Below are 18,614 nucleotides of genomic sequence, written 5' to 3'. Positions count from 1 at the left end.
TCAATGAGACATGGCCCACGTCCTAATCTATGAGTAGATGCCAGGCACATGAGAAGATTATCATGTACTGGACGGAAGTCACCATGACAGGGGGATTAGAGTTCTGAGGGAGCCCAGAAGAGATTGAAAGCCAGTCAGAAACAAGCCAAGCTTATTTTCTTTCTATCCATTCTTTGAAAAGATCTTAGGAATTAAAGCCTTTGTTTATTTTGCAATGTGGTTTGCAGTGAATTCATCTTTAGTATATCAGTATATTACTGAGTTGAATTTCATCAATGTTAATGTCATTTTAAATAACATGTACAGTCAAGATTTTTATAGAACACATTCCTTTGTTCATCGAATACTCCATTCCTTGTTCCTGGAACATCTAGAATTTGGGGAACTTTAGGTTTATTCATGAGAATAGTTATATATTTTTGTGTATGAAAAAAAGTGTAAGGAACGAATTTTGTTTATTCATCAAAATGAAAACTTGTTCATGGGTTCATTATACTATCTGCATAGTATAATATAATATATGAGTAATTTTCTTTTCTTAAAACTGAATCTCATTTTTACACGTGTGTGTGTATATATGGATGGATGGATGGATAGATAGATGGGGCAACATGACCTTATTTTATACATAACAGTGAATTTCAGTTTAAGAAAATTAACTCTTCCAACCAAGTGGGGCTGGTTATTTCTTGTTCACAGCCATATGCAGTTCCAAAGCTTATGAGGTTGGGGCTTTTAAACTTTATCATGTCCTATTTTTAAATCTATAAATTTGATTTTGGAAAACCCTGTTGAAATATGAACAAAAAGATCTATGTATATTCAATATATTTTAAAATAACCTACAATTTCCTGATAATTTAAGAGTTCGTTTGACAAAGGCAGAGATGGCTTCATGGGTATGGGATATGAACTCATAGTTGCAGAGGGACCCACTTCCAGGAGGACCCTGTGCTTGTTATAAAGCTCAGCTGCTGCCATCTTCACATTCCTAGTAATTTTATCCGTGAAGTTATGTTTTGTAAGTGAAGTCCCCTGGGACAGTGGGGCATGAACGTGAGCAGCCACTCTGCACACACAGGTTTAGGCCTGTAGGCACAGTAGGCAACACAGAAGCCAAGCACTTGGCCTGACAGCCAGGGGCGGCACAAATGCATGCCTCAGCAGTCTGAAATGCTGTGTCCCCCGTGTGCCTGAGCCAGAACTGGGCCAGAACGCCAGTGGCCACAGCAACCCCCAAAGCAACAGCAGTGACTGTGGGGGGCAGGAGTGACTTCCCCAGGCCAGCAGGGACAGGAATCTTGGTGAGAGAGCAGCTGACTCTCAGTCCCAGGATCCTGTCCCTGCAGTATCTACACAGATATTGAATTTTCTGCCTCAATTCCAAGATAATACTTGGGGACCTCTGATGGTAAACTTCGTCAATAAATTATTACAAAACAGGGAGGACACATGGATATTGCATAACAATATAATATAATATATATTTTATAATTATAATAATATTATATTATTTTATAATATAATATTATAATATATTATAATACTTATAATATTGTATAGCATATCAGGGTATTACTAGAATTCTTCACGGTTTATAATGTCCAGTTTTGAAAACTCCTGCAACATTGCAAAGCAAATATCCACCAGCCTAGAAATACAGATTAAATTTAAAGATCATCACATTTGATGAAAAAATAACACTATTTTCGTATGAAACTTTAAATGAGCCAATGATTAACAAAGAAGACAATTTTTAATTAAATTTTCCTTGTAAGAGAAAATAAAGGAATAAAATACATAAATAGGCATTTTGGATTATAGGCAAATCATGAAACTACTTTTGGTTTCGTGCACAACCTCAGCAAGTTACAGGAAATGTCAGAGGAAATATTAAAATGTCAATGCATACATTTACATTCAACATTAAATTCAATATACAGTGTAAAGGATCTTTGTTGTGATGGAATTGTTCTGTATCTTCACTGTGGTGATGAATACATAAACTTATACATGTGATAAAACTAACTACACACCCAAATGAGTACCAGTAAATTGGTAAAATATGAATGAGATCAGTGGATTGTACCCATGTCAATTTCCTGGTTGTAACATTGTACAACATCCTCAGGATGTTACCATTTGGGATAAAAGGTGCATGGGTTCTCTATTATTTCTTATAATTTGCATGTTAATCTACAGTTATCTTAAAATAAAAAGTTTAATTAAAAAATCACATTCATGAAACTAATTTGTATGAACAGTGAAATCTTCATTGAAAAATTGTTCCATTAGAATCATCAGCTCCAAATGTACTAAAATTTGTATGTTAAGTCAAATTTATCTCAATGTTGTCCCAATGTATAAAATACTCTTAATAGCCCTAGTAATAGTTGCATCAACAGAAAGATCTTCTTTAAAATTTCTCAAAAACTATCAGAAATTATTTATAATCTTGCATTAGCCAAAACAAATGATGTAACTTACAATTATATAATTGAAAATGAAATTGCTAAATGTATCAATTTTGAAGACCTAAGGAATGAATTAGGTCTGCAGAAAATTAAGCCAGAAAAATTATATGATCAATCAATATACCACAATAATACAGTTTTTCTATTTATTGTATTATATATAATTGACACAAAATGTTATTCTTTGAAATTTATAAATTTCTGTTGTTACTCATCTACCACTATTACTATTATAAGTAATAAAATATTTTTAAAGGGAAAAAATTATGTATTATTATCTTTAACAGCACTTTTTTCCCCTACATTTTGAATGAAAGGGCCCCAAATTTTCATTTTGCACAGGGCCTTATAAATTATGAAAGTCTTGGGCCATGAGGTTTGATACAAACTGATCCTAAGAATCCTTTAAGTTTTATCAAAGGGTAGATCTATTGAATAGCTTATTTTTGTAGAATTGAGCTTGGAATAAATTTTTGAAAGGACTCAGAAATTGCATGCAATAACTATTCTCAGAAGTCAGCTTCTTTTTGTCTAGAGGGTTTGCCAAGATATTATTTTGTTTATTTTATTTTATTATATTATTTTATAAAAAGCCAACAAGATTCATCCATCATCAGTCCTGACATTTGAATTCTCACTTACATTACTCTGAGAGAGAGCTTCAAGGAAGTCTTTCCATTTATCAGAACTGCGTTTCCAAAATATGTTTATTTTTCATTTAAGAAATATAGAATTAAGGACTATGCAAATATTTCGATTTGGATTTTCTAAAATCTAAACATCGTAGTTTTGATAAAAATTCTTATACTTAGGCTCATTGGCTTCACATTTACCTGCAACGTTTCTCAGCTTGCAAATACATTGCTAGAAAATGACTAGATTGCCTAGAAACTTTGGAATGAGCCCATCAGCATTCATTCTTGGCATTTTTATATGACAGTCACACCACTGTCCCAAAAGAAATTTTTGTTTTAAAAACAACAAACCTAAAACTGATGTTTGGGATGCACATATATTAACAGTAGATTATTTCTGTTTCCTAGTGGTAGGCAAGCCTTGAAAAACATCAAGTCATTTGAGTAGTGATGAAGAAGTATCTGTGTAAATGTTCTGTTACAAGGATGTTTCTCCATACTCATTCTCTAATGTTTTTCTGTACAGGTCACATTCACTTTTTATTCCACAATTGTGATGGCTCAGCCTGTTTTCTTTTTTCTCTTTGGTTCCAGAATGACTCGTGGGGAAAGCAGTATTCATATGCACTCTTCAAAGCTATGAGTCACATGCTGTGCATCGGGTATGGAGCCCAGGCCCCAGTCAGCATGTCGGACCTCTGGATTACCATGCTGAGCATGATCGTTGGGGCCACTTGCTATGCCATGTTTGTCGGCCATGCCACAGCTTTAATCCAGTCTTTGGATTCCTCCAGGAGGCAGTATCAAGAGAAGGTAATTTGTTTTATTGCTAATATCTTCAACCAGCTAGTTTGCAAATCTAACTAATAGTGTTCAAGGTAACTAAACTATCATTCTATCAAAAATATAATGAAATAAAATGTATAAAGCAGGAAAACACACTCTTTGATATTTTGCGGTTTCTTCAAGATGCTTGTCATAGCTGTCATTTGTTTCCCATTTCTTTCCTGAATAGCCCTTTTTTAAAAAATCTGAATTTACATTCACAGAAAAAATAGTTATGTGTTTGAGAATACATGAAGCTGATTTAAAGTATTACCATCGATCATGTTCTATCATATTTCAACAGGTAAAATAATATGCAGCCTTCTCTAGTATATGTTAGGAAAATATGTTAGAGATTCAATGGAACTAGGCAGCCATTGCGCATGTCCCTCTGTGTTTCTCTGCATTATAATCATAATTTATATTAAAATCCATATGCTTTGCTGAACATATGTTTCTCTTCTATCTAGATAAGTCATCACACCCTCTAGTCTTAAAAATGCATATTAACAGCTGCTGTCATGCGTTCTTATGCATGACGTGTTTAATTAAAATGATTGCTGCTCTAAACTATTCTCAAAACAGAGAGAAAAAGTAAATATATGCAATGATATATTCATTGGATTCTTTTTTCATATGCGGAGTTATTTTGTCTGGGGCTAAACCCTGGGTAATCAGACAGTACATGTATATTTGACCAAACATCATTAACTTTCCGACAGATAAATAAGAATATTTCATAACTGAAGGAAGGATTTATAATGTAGAAATTTAGTTGTACACCTTGCCAAAGAGGATGTCTGAAACTAATGATTAAAATAGTTCTAGAACACTTCTCCGAGTGAGTGATAACAGGCTAGACTCATAAATACCTACAAAATAGCCAAAGATTGTTTCAGTTGTTGCTTTATTTACAGAAGTTTTCAACACTATAATCACGCAATAGGAGAAAAGGAACCCAGATTCTTTATTTACCTTGATGTAATTACACTGCCACCAACTATTGCAATGAGCAAGTTAGTATTTTATTACCAAAGTAATGAAAAGATGAACCACCAAAATTGCTTCGAGGTACATTTTAAAATAAAGCCTTCAATTAAATTAGAAAGAACAAAGCACACAGTAAGAGAGGAGACTTTATACAATGTTGACTTTGACTGAAAATTATATACTCAAAGGAAGTTGGGCTCACTTTATGGGGATTTAAGATAAGACTACAACAAGGTATATGTTTCTATTATATACTGTTTTTTCTCTTCCAGTTGACATTGCCTTTTTAAAAAAAATTTTATTATGTTATGTTAATCCCCATCATTAGTTTTGGATGTAGTGTTCCATGATTCATTGTTTGTGCGTAACACCCAGTGCTCCATGCAGAACGTGCCCTCTTTAATACCCATCACCAGGCTAACCCATCCCCCCACACCCCTCCCCTCTAGAACCCTCAGTTTGTTTCTCAGAGTCCATCGTCTCTCATGGTTCGTCTACCCCTCCGATTTCCCCCGCTTCATTTTCCCCCTCCTGCTATCTTCTTCTTTTTTTTTTAACATATAATGTATTATTTGTTTCAGAGGTACAGGTCTGTGATTCAATAGTCTTACACTCTTGAATATACCATTCACAGCGCTCACCATAGCACATACCCTCTTCAATGTCCATCACCCAGCCCAACCCATCCCTCCCACCCCCCACCACTCCAGCAACCCTCAGTTTGTTTCCTGAGATTAAGAATTCCTCATATCAGTGAGTCCATATGATACATGTCTTTCTCTGATTGACTTATTTCGCTTAGCATAATACCCTCTAGTTCCATCCATGTCATTGCAAATGGCAAGATTTCATTCCTTTTGATGGCTGCATAATATTCCATTGTATATATATATATACACCATATCTTCTTTATCCATTCATCTATCAATGGACATCTTAGCTCTTTCCATAGTTTGGCTATTGTGGACGTTGCGGAGGCATGTACCCCTTTGGATCACTACATTTGTATCTTTGGGGTAAATACCCAGTAGTACAATTGCTGGATCGAAGGGTAGCTCTATTTTCAACTTTTTGAGGAATCTCCATACTGTTTTCCAGAGTGGCTGCACCAGCTTGCATTCCTATCAACAGTGTAGGAGGGTTCCCCTTTCTCTGCATCCCCGCCAACATCTGTCATTTCCTGACTTGTAAATTTTAGCCATTCTGACTGGTGTGAGGTGGTATCTCATTGAGGTTTTGATTTGGATTTCCCTGATGCCAATCGATGTTGAACACTTTTTCATGTGTCTGTGGGCCATTTGGATGTCTTATTTGGAAAAATGTCTGTTCATGTCTTCTGCCCATTTCTTATCATTTGTTCTTTGGGTGTTGAGTTTAAGAAGTACTTTATAGATTTTGAATACTAGCCCTTTATCTGATATGTCATTTGCAAATATCTTCTCCCATTCTGTTGGTTGTCTTTTGGTTTTGTTGACTGTTTCTTTTGCTGTGCAAAAGCTTTTTATCTTGATGAAGTCCCAATAGTTCATTTTTGCCCTTCCTTCCCTTGCCTTTGGTGATGTTTCTAGGAAGCAGTTGCTGCAGCTGAGGTCGAAGAGGTTGCTGCCTGTGTTCTCCTTTAGAATTTTGATGGATTCCTGACTCACATTTAGGTCTTTCATCCATTTTGAGTCTATTTTTGTGTGTGCTGTAAGGAAATGGTCCAGTTTCATTCTTCTGCATGTGGCTGTCCAATTTTACCAACACCATTTGTTGAAGAGACTGTCTTTTTTCCATTGGACATTCTTTCCTGCTTTGTCGAAGATTAGTTGACCATAGAGTTGAGGGTCCATTTCTGGGCTCTCTATTCTGTTCCATTGATCTATGTGTCTGTTTTTGTGCCAGTACCATACTGTCTTGATGATTATAGCTTTGTAATGGAGCTTGAAGTCCAGAATTGTGATGCCACCAGCTTCGCTTTTCTTTTTCAACATTCCTCTGGCTATTCAAGGTCTTTTCTGGTTCCATACAAATTTTAGGATTGTTTGTTCCATTTCTTTGAAAAAAGTGGAGGGTATTTTGATGGAGATTGCATTGAATGAGTAGATTGCTCTAGGTAGCATTGACATCTTCACCATATTTGTTCTTCCAATCCATGAGCATGGAACTTTTTTCCATTTCTTTGTGTCTTCCCCAATTTCTTTCATGAGTATTTTATAGTTTTCTGAGTACAGATTCTTTGCCTCTTTGGTTAGATTTATTCCGAGGTATCTTATGCTTTTGGGTGCAATTGTAAATGGAATAGACTCCTTAATTTCTCTTTCTTCTGTCTTGTTGTTGGTGTATAGGAATGCCACTGATTTCTGTGCATTGATTTTATATCCTGCCATTTTACTGAATTCCTGTATGAGTTCTAGCAGTTTTGGGGTGGAGTCTTTGGGGTTTTTCCACATAAAGTATCATATCATCTTCAAAGAGTGAGAGTTTGACTTCTTCTTTGCCGATTTGGATGCCTTTTATTTCTTCTTGTTGTCTGATTGCTGTGGCTAGGACTTCTAATAGTATATTGAATAGCAGTGGTGATAGTGGACATCCCTGCCGTGTTCCTGACCTTAGGGGGAAAGCTCTCAGTTTTTCCCCATTGAGGATGATATTCGCTGTGGGTTTTTCATAGATGGCTTTTACGATACTGAGGTATGTACCGTCTATCCCTATACTCTGAAGACTTTTGATCAAGAAAGGATGCTGTGCTTTGTCAAATGCTTTTTCTGCATCTATTGAGAGGATCATATGGTTCTTGTTCTTTCTTTTATTAATGTATTGTATCACATTGATTGATTTGTGGATGTTGAACCAACCTTGCAGCCCAGAGATAAATCCCACTTGGTCGTGGTGAATAATTCTTTTAATGTACTGTTGGATCCTAGTGGCTAATATTTTGGTGAGAATTTTTGCATCCATGTTCATCAAGGATATTGGTCTGTAATTCTCCTTTTTGATGGGGTCTTTGTTTTGGGGATCAAGGTAATGTGGCCTCATAAAACGAGTTTGGAAGTTTTCCTTCCATTTCTATTTTTTGGAACAGTTTCAGAAGAATAGGTATTTATTCTTCTCTAAATGTTGGGTAGAATTCCCCTGGGAAGCCATCTGGCCTTGGGCTTTTGTTTGTTGGGAGATTTTTGATGACTGCTTCAATTTCCTTAGTGGTTATAGGTCTGTTCAGGTTTTCTATTTCTTCCTGGTTCAGTTTTGGTAGTTGATACATCTTTAGGAATGCATCCATTTCTTCCAGATTATCTAATTTGCTGGCATATAGTTGCTCATAATATGTTCTTATAATTGTTTGTATTTCCTTGGTGTTGGTTGTGATCTCTCCTCTTTCATTCATGATTTCATTTATTTGGGTCATTTCTCTTTTCTTTTTGATAAGTCTGGCCAGGGGTTTATCAATCTTATTAATTCTTTCAAAGAACCAGCTCCTAGTTTCATTGATCTGTTCTACCATTCTTTTGGTTTCTATTTCATTGATTTCTGCTCTGATCTTTATTATTTTTCTTCTGCTGGGTTTAGGCTTTATTTGCTGTTCTTTCTCCAGCTCCTTTAGGTGTACGGTTAGGTTGTGTATTTGAGACCTTTCTTGTTTCTTGATAAAGGCTTGTATTGCTATATACTTTCCTCTTTGGACTGCCTTTCTGCATCCCAAAGATTTTGAACAGTTGTGTTTTCATTTTCATTTGTTTCCATGAATTTTTTTAATTCTTCTTTAATTTCCTGGTTGACCCATTCATTCTTTAGTAGGATGCTCTTTAGCCTCCATGTATTTGAGTTCTTTCTGACTTTCCTCTTGTGATTGAGTTCTAGTTTCAAAGCATTGTGGTCTGAAAATAGGCAGGGAATGATCCCAATCTTTTGGTACTGGTTGAGACCTGATTTGTGACCTAGGATGTGATCTATTCTGGAGAATGTTCCATGGGCACTAGAGAAGAATGTGTATTCTGTTGCTTTGGGATGGAATGTTCTGAATAGATCTGTGAAGTCCATTTGGTCCAGTGTGTCATTTAAAGTCTTTATTTCCTTGTTGATCTTTTGCTTAGATGATCTGTCCATTTCAGTGAGGGGGGTGTTAAAGTCCCCCACTATTATTGTATTGTTGTTGATGTGTTTCTTTGCTTTTGTTATTAATTGGTTTATATAATTGGCTGCCCCTATGTTAGGGGCATAGATATTTACAATTGTTAGATCTTCTTGTTGGATAGACCCTTTAAGTAGGATATAGTGTCCTTCCTCATCTCTTAGTACAGTCTTTGGTTTAAAATCTAATTTGTCTGATATAAGGATTGCCACCCCAGCTTTCTTTTGGTGTCCATTAGCATGGTAAATGGTTTTCCACCTCCTCACTTTCAATCTGGGAGCGTCTTTGGGTCTAAAATGAGTCTCTTGCAGACAGCATATTGATGGGTCTTGTTTTTTTATCCAATCTGATAGCCTGTGTCTTTTGATTGGGGAATTTAGCCCATTTACATTCAGGATTCCTATTGAAAGATATGAATTTAGTGCCATTGTATTGCCTGTAAGGTGATTGTTACTGTATATTGTCTGTGTTCCTTTCTGATCTATGTTACTTTTAGCCATACACTAGAGATTTAGGGTCTATTTTGGTCTGTTAGAAGAAACTGTATCCCAAAATTTTAAAGAGAGTAACTTAATATACACCAAAAATAAGGTTAACTACTATGAAGGGACAGAATATGATTCTAAAAATGAAAAATAAAAAAGATTTTTTAAAAAGTCATTGCTAAGATGGTTAAAAAGGGGAGAAAAGAAAAATTCAAAAAAAAATTAAAAAATTAACTTTGGAAGACTAAAGAATCAGGGAGAAAAAAGCCATGAATTCTATGTGCTGTATTCCCCTAGTGCTGGAGTTCTGCTGTTCTCATCGATCAGTAAACTTGGTCTTGGCTGGCTGTTCTTCTGACCTTCTGGGGGAGGGGCCTGTTGCCATGGTTCCCAAATGTCTTTGCCGGAGGTGGAATTGCCCGGCCCTTGCCCGGTCGGGCTAAGTAATCTGCTGGGTTTTGCTCTCAGGAGCTTTTGTTCCCTGCATGCTTTCTGCACAGCTTTGGAGGATGAGAGTGAAATGGCAACCTCCCAATCTCCACCCTGGAGGAGCCAAGAACTCGGGGCCCCGCTCCTCAGTGGACCCCCAGAGAAAAGCAGTCAGTCACTCCCGTCTCCCCGGTCTCCGGCTGCACTCTGTGCTCACCCGGCCCTTGACCGAGTGTTTCTACCTTTGGCCCACAACCTCGTGTAGAGTCTCCAAACCCAGCAGATCCCTGCAGTGCACTCCCATGCCATTCCTCCCAGAGGAGGAAGGGCAGTCTCCCTGGATCTGACGCTCGTTGGGTCCCTGCTGGAGGAGCAGTGGCCCGACTGTGCCGTGGATCACGGTTTATGGCCACCCCGAGCTGAGAGCCCGCGCCTGGGCTCCGCCTCTGCAGCCGGCTTCCCCGCTCCGATACCTGGGAGCTGTGCTGCACTCAGGCACCCCCAGGCTTTCTGTGACCCCGAGGGTCCTGAGACCACACTGTCCCAGCGAGGGTTCCACCCCCCACTTAGCCACTGGAGCAACGTCCTTCAGTAGAGCTGACTTCTAAAAGTTCCTATTTTGTGATCTGCTGCTCTATCACTTGCCGGTAGCAGATGACGGAGGCTCCCTCCCCCCACCATCTAGCTTCCTGAATATGGCCTCAGATTCACTTCTCTGCACGTCCTACCTTCCAGAAAGTGGTCGCTTTTCTGTTCAGAGAGTTGCTGCTATTCTTTTCTTCAATCTCCTGTTGAGTTCGTAGGTATTCAGATGGTTTGATCCCTATCTACCTGAATTCCTGGGACCAGGCAAAATTTAGGTCTCCTACTCCTCTGCCATCTTGCTCCTCCCCCTGACATTGCTTTAAAAAAAAAAAAAAAAAAGCTCTTTTCCCATCTGTTTTTTGTCTGTATCATTGGTACATATTTTTCTTAAAAACAAACACATCTTCAATTTCCAGTGTTGCATTTCTTACCATTGTATTGCGTAATAAGTGAATTCACTGTTTTTATGTTCTTAAACCTGCTTTAGGGACGCCTGGGTGGCTCAGTCGGTTAAGCGTCTGCCTTCAGCTCAGGTCATGATCCCAGGGTCCTGGGATCGAGTCCCGCATCGGGCTCCCTGCTCCACGGGGAGCCTGCTTCTCCCTCTGCCTCTGCCTCTCTCTCTCTCTCTATCTCTCATGAATAAATAAATAAAATCTTTAAAAAAAAAAAACCTGCTTTATAAGCCAGGTATAACTTGGAGATCCAATTTATTCAACTATGCAGTCATAGGCTTTTATAAGCAAAGATACTATGATGCCTGCAATATTTCAAGTCATCATGTTCTTGATATTACAAAGGGCTTTAACAGAAGGCAAGCATACTGAGGTAATCTTTTACTTTCTGACATATGGAGCACTCTAATCAGAAAGAGCTGATTATAAGTGTATATATATGTATATGGATTTCCTTATTCTGGATGTTTCATATAAATGCAGTTATACAGTATATGACCTTTCAAGTGTTTTCAAGGTTCATCCAAATTGTATCATGTCAGTGCTTAATTACTTTTTTTGGCTCATTAATATCCCATTGTATGGATATATTGCATTTTGTTTATCCATTCATCAGTTGATGGATGTTTGAGTTGTTTCCTCCTTTGGCTATCAGGAATAGAGCTGCTCTTAACATTTGAGTAGAAGTATAATTTGAGTATCTGTTTTCATTTCTTTTATTTTTTTTATTTTTTATTTTTTTAAAGATTTTATTTATTTATTCATGAGAGACAGAGTGAGAGAGAAAGGCAGAGGGAGAAGCAGGCTCCCAAGCTGCAGGGAGCCCGATGCGGGACTTGATCCCAGGACCCTGAGATCATGAACTGAGCCGAAGGCAGACGCTTAACCATCTGAGCCACCCAGGCGCCCTGTTTTCATTTCTTTTAGATATGTGCGTAAGAGTGGAATTGCTGGGTCATATAATAATTCCATGTTTAACTTTTTGAGGAACTGCTTTTCTTTTGTAGTTAATATTTACCTTTAGGTGTATTGGAACCATCTGCCATGGATGACTATAAAATTAACATTGATATTGTTTTCACTTCCATATACCCATTAATAACATATTTTTTATGTAAAAGAAGTGAGAGTGCCAGTATATTTTATAGTAGCCATTCAGAATGCACTGGTGTTCAACCCACCTAATCGGACCCAGAATTCACACCTAGACATAACACTCTATTGTCTCTCCATCACTCACCATACTGCTGGGCTCCAGTGAAAGTATTGATCTAATCTAGTCTACTGCATTTGTCTCCTGCAAGTCATCTGGCCCACTGTGTATGTCTGGAATCTGAGTCATTTAATTCTGCCTTCCTAGGGAACATCTGTTCATTTGGGGTCTCCCAACCTGAAGTTGTTCTATCATCCTAAGCAGTAACAGTTGGTCCTCTGATTATGAGATCCTTACCTAAACAATTTACCAATGATAATAATCTGACAGGGCTAGAGTATCATCATCATCATCATCATCATCATCATCATCATCATCTGTCTTAATGAAAAAATTACAGTGATCTTCACAGTGTAGCATTGCAGATTAAACTCTGACTTGAATCACAATGTATGTTGCTGATTTCATGGGTCATCATGTTTTGTGTTCTATGACATTTCAGACAGCCATATTTTCCCCTTCTGTCAGATATGGAGACTTTATAATGTGAGACAGGTGGCATTTAAAATGTGCCTCTCCTGATGCTCTGCTCTGGATTACTAGCAAGCTTCAAACTTTCTATAACTGGTAGACTGAGTAAGCTCAACTTCAGAAATAGCCAAAAGCAATCATATTTTTTGTTTTCAGTTGTCACTTTAAGTTTATTTAGAGAAGGTCATCTTTTCTGAACAAATAAAATCCCTCCCCCAGAACTTTTTGGGGCGAGAAGCCAGAAATGAAGAAAGTAGATATATTCCATAGGCTCTCTTCTCTCTCCTGTCATAAGCCTATGACGAGCTGCTGTTTGTCATCAGGGAGAAGACACAAGGAGGGAGGAAAAGGAAGGGAAGAGGAAGTTTTAATCACCTGCTACTAGTGTCCTTTGGTGGATATGGCAGATGATTAAGCCTGACGCTTCCTTTATGAGATCCTTTGGGCTCTTCTGGTAACACCCATCGAGTCTCTCTCCTGCACTTCCCTAGATGAGGTCCTGTAAATTGAGTAGTTATCTCCAATCTCTTTCGGCACTGGGCTTCTTGCTCGGCCAGGTGGTACTCTTGGACAGGACCCAAGATGTAACACTGGCTCCGCTGTATGGCTCAGATCTGGTCCACAGAGAGGCACCCCTGCATCCCTCTCTTAACCCATCCCTTAGTACTCAGCTGCCTCCACCACCAAAGCAATGAGGAGCCTGTGTCTAGCCTTCCTTGGCAAGCATCAGACCCTGTCCACAAGTTATTTATGTGTTCTCATATGTGATTCAAACCCCAGATCCATGCCTCCCAATTATGTGACCTTAGTTCAGAGATCCCCAAGTGATTTTCTTGAAGCTGTACCCCAGGTCAAGTGTTAGAAGGTATAGGGGGCTGGGTAAGGGGCTCATAGCAGAAGAGTCACTCTCTCTGAAGAAATCTGCTCACTAATCCCATCAGGAAAATTCTCACTCTACCCTCTCCACCTCTGTGGAGCTTTGATACCTCCAGGAGTCGTGATCCTTGGATCACCATTTACAATTGTAAACCAGTATACAAGAGACCACTTTATATAGGCTGTTAGTAGTTAAGTTCTAGCGGAGTCAGAGTTATATGCAGATTTTCGACTGTGCTAGGGGGTCAGCACCCTTAACCCCCACTTTATTTCAAGGGCCAATGGTATATATAATTGTTCCCTGGCCAAGTAAGTTTGGAAATGTTGATTGAAAAAATGTATCAAAGTGTGGTTTCTTTGGATAAGTGTATGCACCCTGAACATTTAACTTATTGTGTTTGCCCTTCATGCCAAACCCCCATGTATTTTAATTGATTAGCGTGCACTTTGGAAAACATCTTTCTAGACAAACTCCCCAAAGTGAGTATTCCATTTTTTTAACTGACCTTGGGTGGTTCCTCTCCTTTCTAGATATGTCTGCAGTTCATCTCATCTTCAGGAAGTGAAACTGTTTTTGATCATCCTATGTCTTTATACTACTGCAACTTAGTTCTTCTACTTGGGCAGCCCTGGGGAACCTACTACTATTTTTAGACTTGTCATTCTCTTTCCTGTCGTATAATTATGGTAATAGCAACTTTTAGGTGTGCAGTTTTCCCTCTGTAATAAGCAAGAATTTTAACACAATACATAGTATGAATTTAGAATAAGAAATTTCCCACTCACCTTGGTATACTTGATGTACATGAAAGATTTTTTTTTAAAGACACATTTATTCAGCAAAGACTATTACATTTAGCGGTCAACAGCATGGGTGCAAAAAAAAAAAAATCTGCATTAAAACCCTTTGTTGGGATGCTTTACACTTTCCACAGAACAGAAACTAAAATAACCTGTTATACAATTAGTCACAAATACAGTCCTTGAGTTCTTTGCCCATACACATGAGTGCTGTCTAAAACATGTCTTCTTTGTAGCAGCTAGGCCCTGCCACCACTGTGCTTGGCCGAGTTCACAAATCTATTGTAACCTGTAGCTTCCCTGTCACTTCTCTGGCTCTCCTCTCTTGCTAAGCTTTGTTTCCTGGCAGTGATTAGAACCTTCTGCCGCTGCCGTAGCTCCTGCAGCTGCTGGAACCACCACAGCCACCTTGGTTTCCTGGTTTGGCAAAGTATTGGCCTCCACCACCATGGGAGCCAGAGCCTCTGCCTCCAAAAATTTCCTCCTTTCATGGCTCCAAAATTTGAAGATTGATTGTTGTAATTGCCAAAATCATTATAGCTTCTGCCACCTCCAGAGGTGCTCCAGAGCTGCTTCCATCATTACCAAATCCATTATAGGCATCCCCACTGCCACCATATCTGCCACCACCTCAATAAGCCGTCAAAGCCCCCTCACCCACTGAAGTTTCCTCCACAACCAAAGTTGTCATTCCCCTCAAAACCTCCATGACCACCACCAAAGTTTCTGGAACCACTTCGACCTCTTTGGTCGGATGAAGCACTACCCATCTCTTGCTTTCTCTTGCATAGGGCTTTCCTTACCTCACAATTGTGGCCATTCACAGTGTGGCATCTTTGAATGACAGTCTTGTGTACAGAGTCGTGGTCATCAAATGTTACAAAAATAAAGCCTCTCTTTGTGCCACTGCCTCGGTCAATCATGATTTCAATCACTTCAATTTTCCCGTACGGTTAAAAATAATATCTTAGATGATGTTCTTCAGTGTCTCCTTTCATGCCACCAACAAAAATCTTTTTCACAGTTAAATGGGCACCAGGTCTTTGAGGATCTTCTCTTGAGCAGCCCTCTTTGGTTCCACAACTCTTCCATCCACCTTGTGTGGCCTGGCATTCATGGCTACCTCCACCTCCTCCACAGTGGCATACATGACAAACCCAAAGCCTCTGGAGCTCTTGGTGTTTGGATCTCTCATTACCACACAGTCTGCAAGCACTCTCCATTATTCAAAATGGCTCCTGAGACTCTCATCGGTTGTTTTAAACCCTCCGATGAAGAGCTTCCACAGGTATTCAGGCTTTTGGGGAGACTCTGACTTAGACATGGCAACAGTGGGAGAGGAGACTTTAATGATGCTTACTCGGCAGCATCCGTGAGCAGAAAGCCATGAAAGATTTTTAATGTGAAGTTTGAATATGACCAAAGAATCACTTTAATTATATGAGGGAATTATCAAATTGAAATACCTTTATACACTAAATAGCTTCCTGAATCCAGGAAGCAGAGTGTATAAATCCAAGACAGGTACAGGAATGATTTTTTTAAATAGACTGTGCTTTCTAATGGTAGAGCACAAGGCAGTGAGCCAGTGCTACTCCAGGCTTCCAATATTGATTATGTTCTATAAAATTTTTTAAATGTCATATTCTCAATTTAATAATAAGAAATTTAAAAGCTAAATTTATCCAAAAGAACAATGATAAAATTTTCTTCATCTCTGCAAGAGTTTATATGATGCTCATTAAAGGCCCTTTGGAAAAAGAAGGTACGGTTTAATATAAGTAGTCTCTCAGTCATAGAAGTGAGTTTTAAGTAATCCTGTATGAAACTACATCACATTATATAGTTTTGTGTAATCATACCTAAAACATAATATTCTAAATCTAGTCATTCCAGGCAAATGTTTTTTCTTGGTTTTAGTTAAAAATACATAGATCCTTATTCTTTCCTCGTAAATGAAGAACTATAATCAGGACTGTCACATTTCTTATTCCATAGAAATCTTTTTTTTTTTCTTTTCTAATCAGTCTAATCTTCCAAATTTGTGTAAGCTAATGGTATGACCAGAGACAAAAAGCTAAGCACCAAGACCTGCTCTCATTTTCAATCCACTCAAATCTCATTTGCAATAAAGCAGATTTCACATCAGCTAGATAAAGTTATTATGGTTAATATAGACATTTTCTTGGTAATATGCCCTTCAAAAATAATTTGAGTAGAGGAAGAATGATGCCAAATCAACTTTTAAACTCTTACAGATCTCTCAACCAAACCTCATTTCCAGCCAAATAATTATTGTTCTCTCAACAAACCAAATGAGTGTGACTTGCTACACCCTTCATCCTACCCTTTTATATATTTTTACCCCTTTCACTGTTTACATAGGTTCTGCCTTTCCCTTTGGAGGGCTGTGACATCTTGTCTGATCATCTCAACCTATAGTAATCTATTTATTGTGTATATTTTATCTGTCAGGAGAGTATAAGCACCATAGTGGGAACACCTGTTTCTCAGCTATTGTGTCATTCAGCCTTGTACATAGAAACCTCAGTATTATGATGCTGAGGACCCAATAGTACTCAGATGGGACAGTGAGGATTTAGAATGTTTATAGTCCGGCCTTTATTCTAACATAAATAGGACTAACAGTTCATAATTTGAACTTTTCTGAATGCTGCCACTTGAGTATACATGGGCACATCTTTAAAAAATATTTGTTATGTTATTTATTTACTTGTATATAAACATAAAGATATTGCCTCACATGTTATAGCAAGTACTTGCTTATGTATTATACGTACGTATTTAGCTTAAACATACATAAAAACTTAATTTTCAATATGCTTTCCCCTCTGGAATTCTGAGATTTATTTCTCTGTAAATGAAAGGTATATTATCTAAGTGTCTTTCATCGGGGTTGACGAAATTTCTTAGTTTCTGTGTTGATCAGGATTGTGTTCTCCTTTACGACATGATGGAACCCATTGTCTCAAACAGATGGATGGGAGAGTTTATCACTGCTGTCATGTAATTCTGAGTCTTAAAAAAAAACAAAAACAAACTATGACTAGAGCAAAGAGGAACAATTGAGAGTAGTGACTACATAGTTTGTAGGTAATTCTATTATTCAGTTAAAAAGAAAAGAAGAACAGTTACATCCTGCTTTTCAACCTATCTTCATTATCAAGAAATTTAGTCAGTTGAGCTACTAATTTGATTGATTTTGTAAGCTATGATAGTATTTGTCTTCAGAAAAGCTAAGAGGCTTTGAAGTTATAATGATCTGGACCTTGGAATGTCAAATTGACCCAATGCTTAAATTAAAAATGGCTTGATGCCTTCATTTTGATTGGGAACATTTTGGGGGGGAGATGTAGCTCTAAAATCCATGTGCATTCAGCAAAATGTTTCACTTGCTTTTCTTCCTTATTCGTAAAAGCTTTCTTCCTTCCTTTACAAATGAGAATGCCATGAGCACAACTCCCACATGGTTCCTTAATTAGTCAGAAAGATTTCCAATTCCGCTATACCATATATTTTTGCTTCCCAGGAGCTGAATTTTACGTACTCTGGTATGTTAAAGTGGTAGTACTGCCAAATGTTCTCAGGCCAAGGAGATCCTACGACTGGGACTATCTTCGAGATTTTCTCCTAGAAAAACAGCAGTGCAGTAGCCCTTGGGTTAGCTTCATGTGGCCACTTGAGCTGCTAACAAATCAGGCTCCTGGCAGAATGATGATACTTTACATTTTCAGCTGAGAAAAAATTTTCTTACATTAACTAAGTACTGTAATAAAGATCAGGACAGGTAAAGGGAGGGAGTTTGAGGCTGTTAATTTAACAAAAGTGAAAAATAGAATTTTGCCAATTCTAAATCTCTCATACCACTGATTTTTGACCAATCTTTGTATTTTAATATATCCCACTGGGAGATATGGTATCCCTTTTCACTCAGTGATACTTTCTGTAACAATATTCTATGTGATAGGCTAAAATTTCCCATATCTTTATTGTTAGTATTCATGGTTTCAGGACTGTACAAAGTGGTAAAAATTGGTTCTCAGCAATACTTCATTTAATTCTTTTCCATTTACATTTATCATTTATAGCTCATCTGACAGCTTCTTGTAATAGCTCTAAAGTAGAGTTGCATTTTCTACCATTCTTCTTCTTTGATTGATCTATTGACTTAATTTTTAGAAATATTTGAATTTTCGGGGCGCCTGGGTGGCTCAGTTGGTTAAGCGACTGCCTTCGGCTCAGG

General features: G+C 38.0%; 1 protein-coding gene across 1 annotated transcript in view; it reads left to right on the top strand.

Annotated features, from left to right (window-relative positions):
* Nucleotides 1-18,614, top strand: part of LOC118006383 (potassium/sodium hyperpolarization-activated cyclic nucleotide-gated channel 1-like) — a 359,980-nt gene that overhangs the window by 237,779 nt on the left and 103,587 nt on the right. Inside the window, exon 4 of the mRNA XM_034999004.1 lies at nt 3,704-3,922. Within this exon, the coding sequence (XP_034854895.1) occupies nt 3,704-3,922 (219 nt within the window). The remainder of the gene's footprint in view (nt 1-3,703; nt 3,923-18,614) is intronic.

This window comes from Mirounga leonina, unplaced genomic scaffold (genome assembly GCF_011800145.1).
Source record: "Mirounga leonina isolate KUSES-001 unplaced genomic scaffold, KU_Mleo_1.0 Mir_96, whole genome shotgun sequence".
NCBI classification, from domain to species: Eukaryota; Metazoa; Chordata; class Mammalia; order Carnivora; family Phocidae; genus Mirounga; species Mirounga leonina.
Note: the sequence above shows the minus strand (reverse complement) of the source record. Positions and strands in the feature narration are given on the sequence as shown.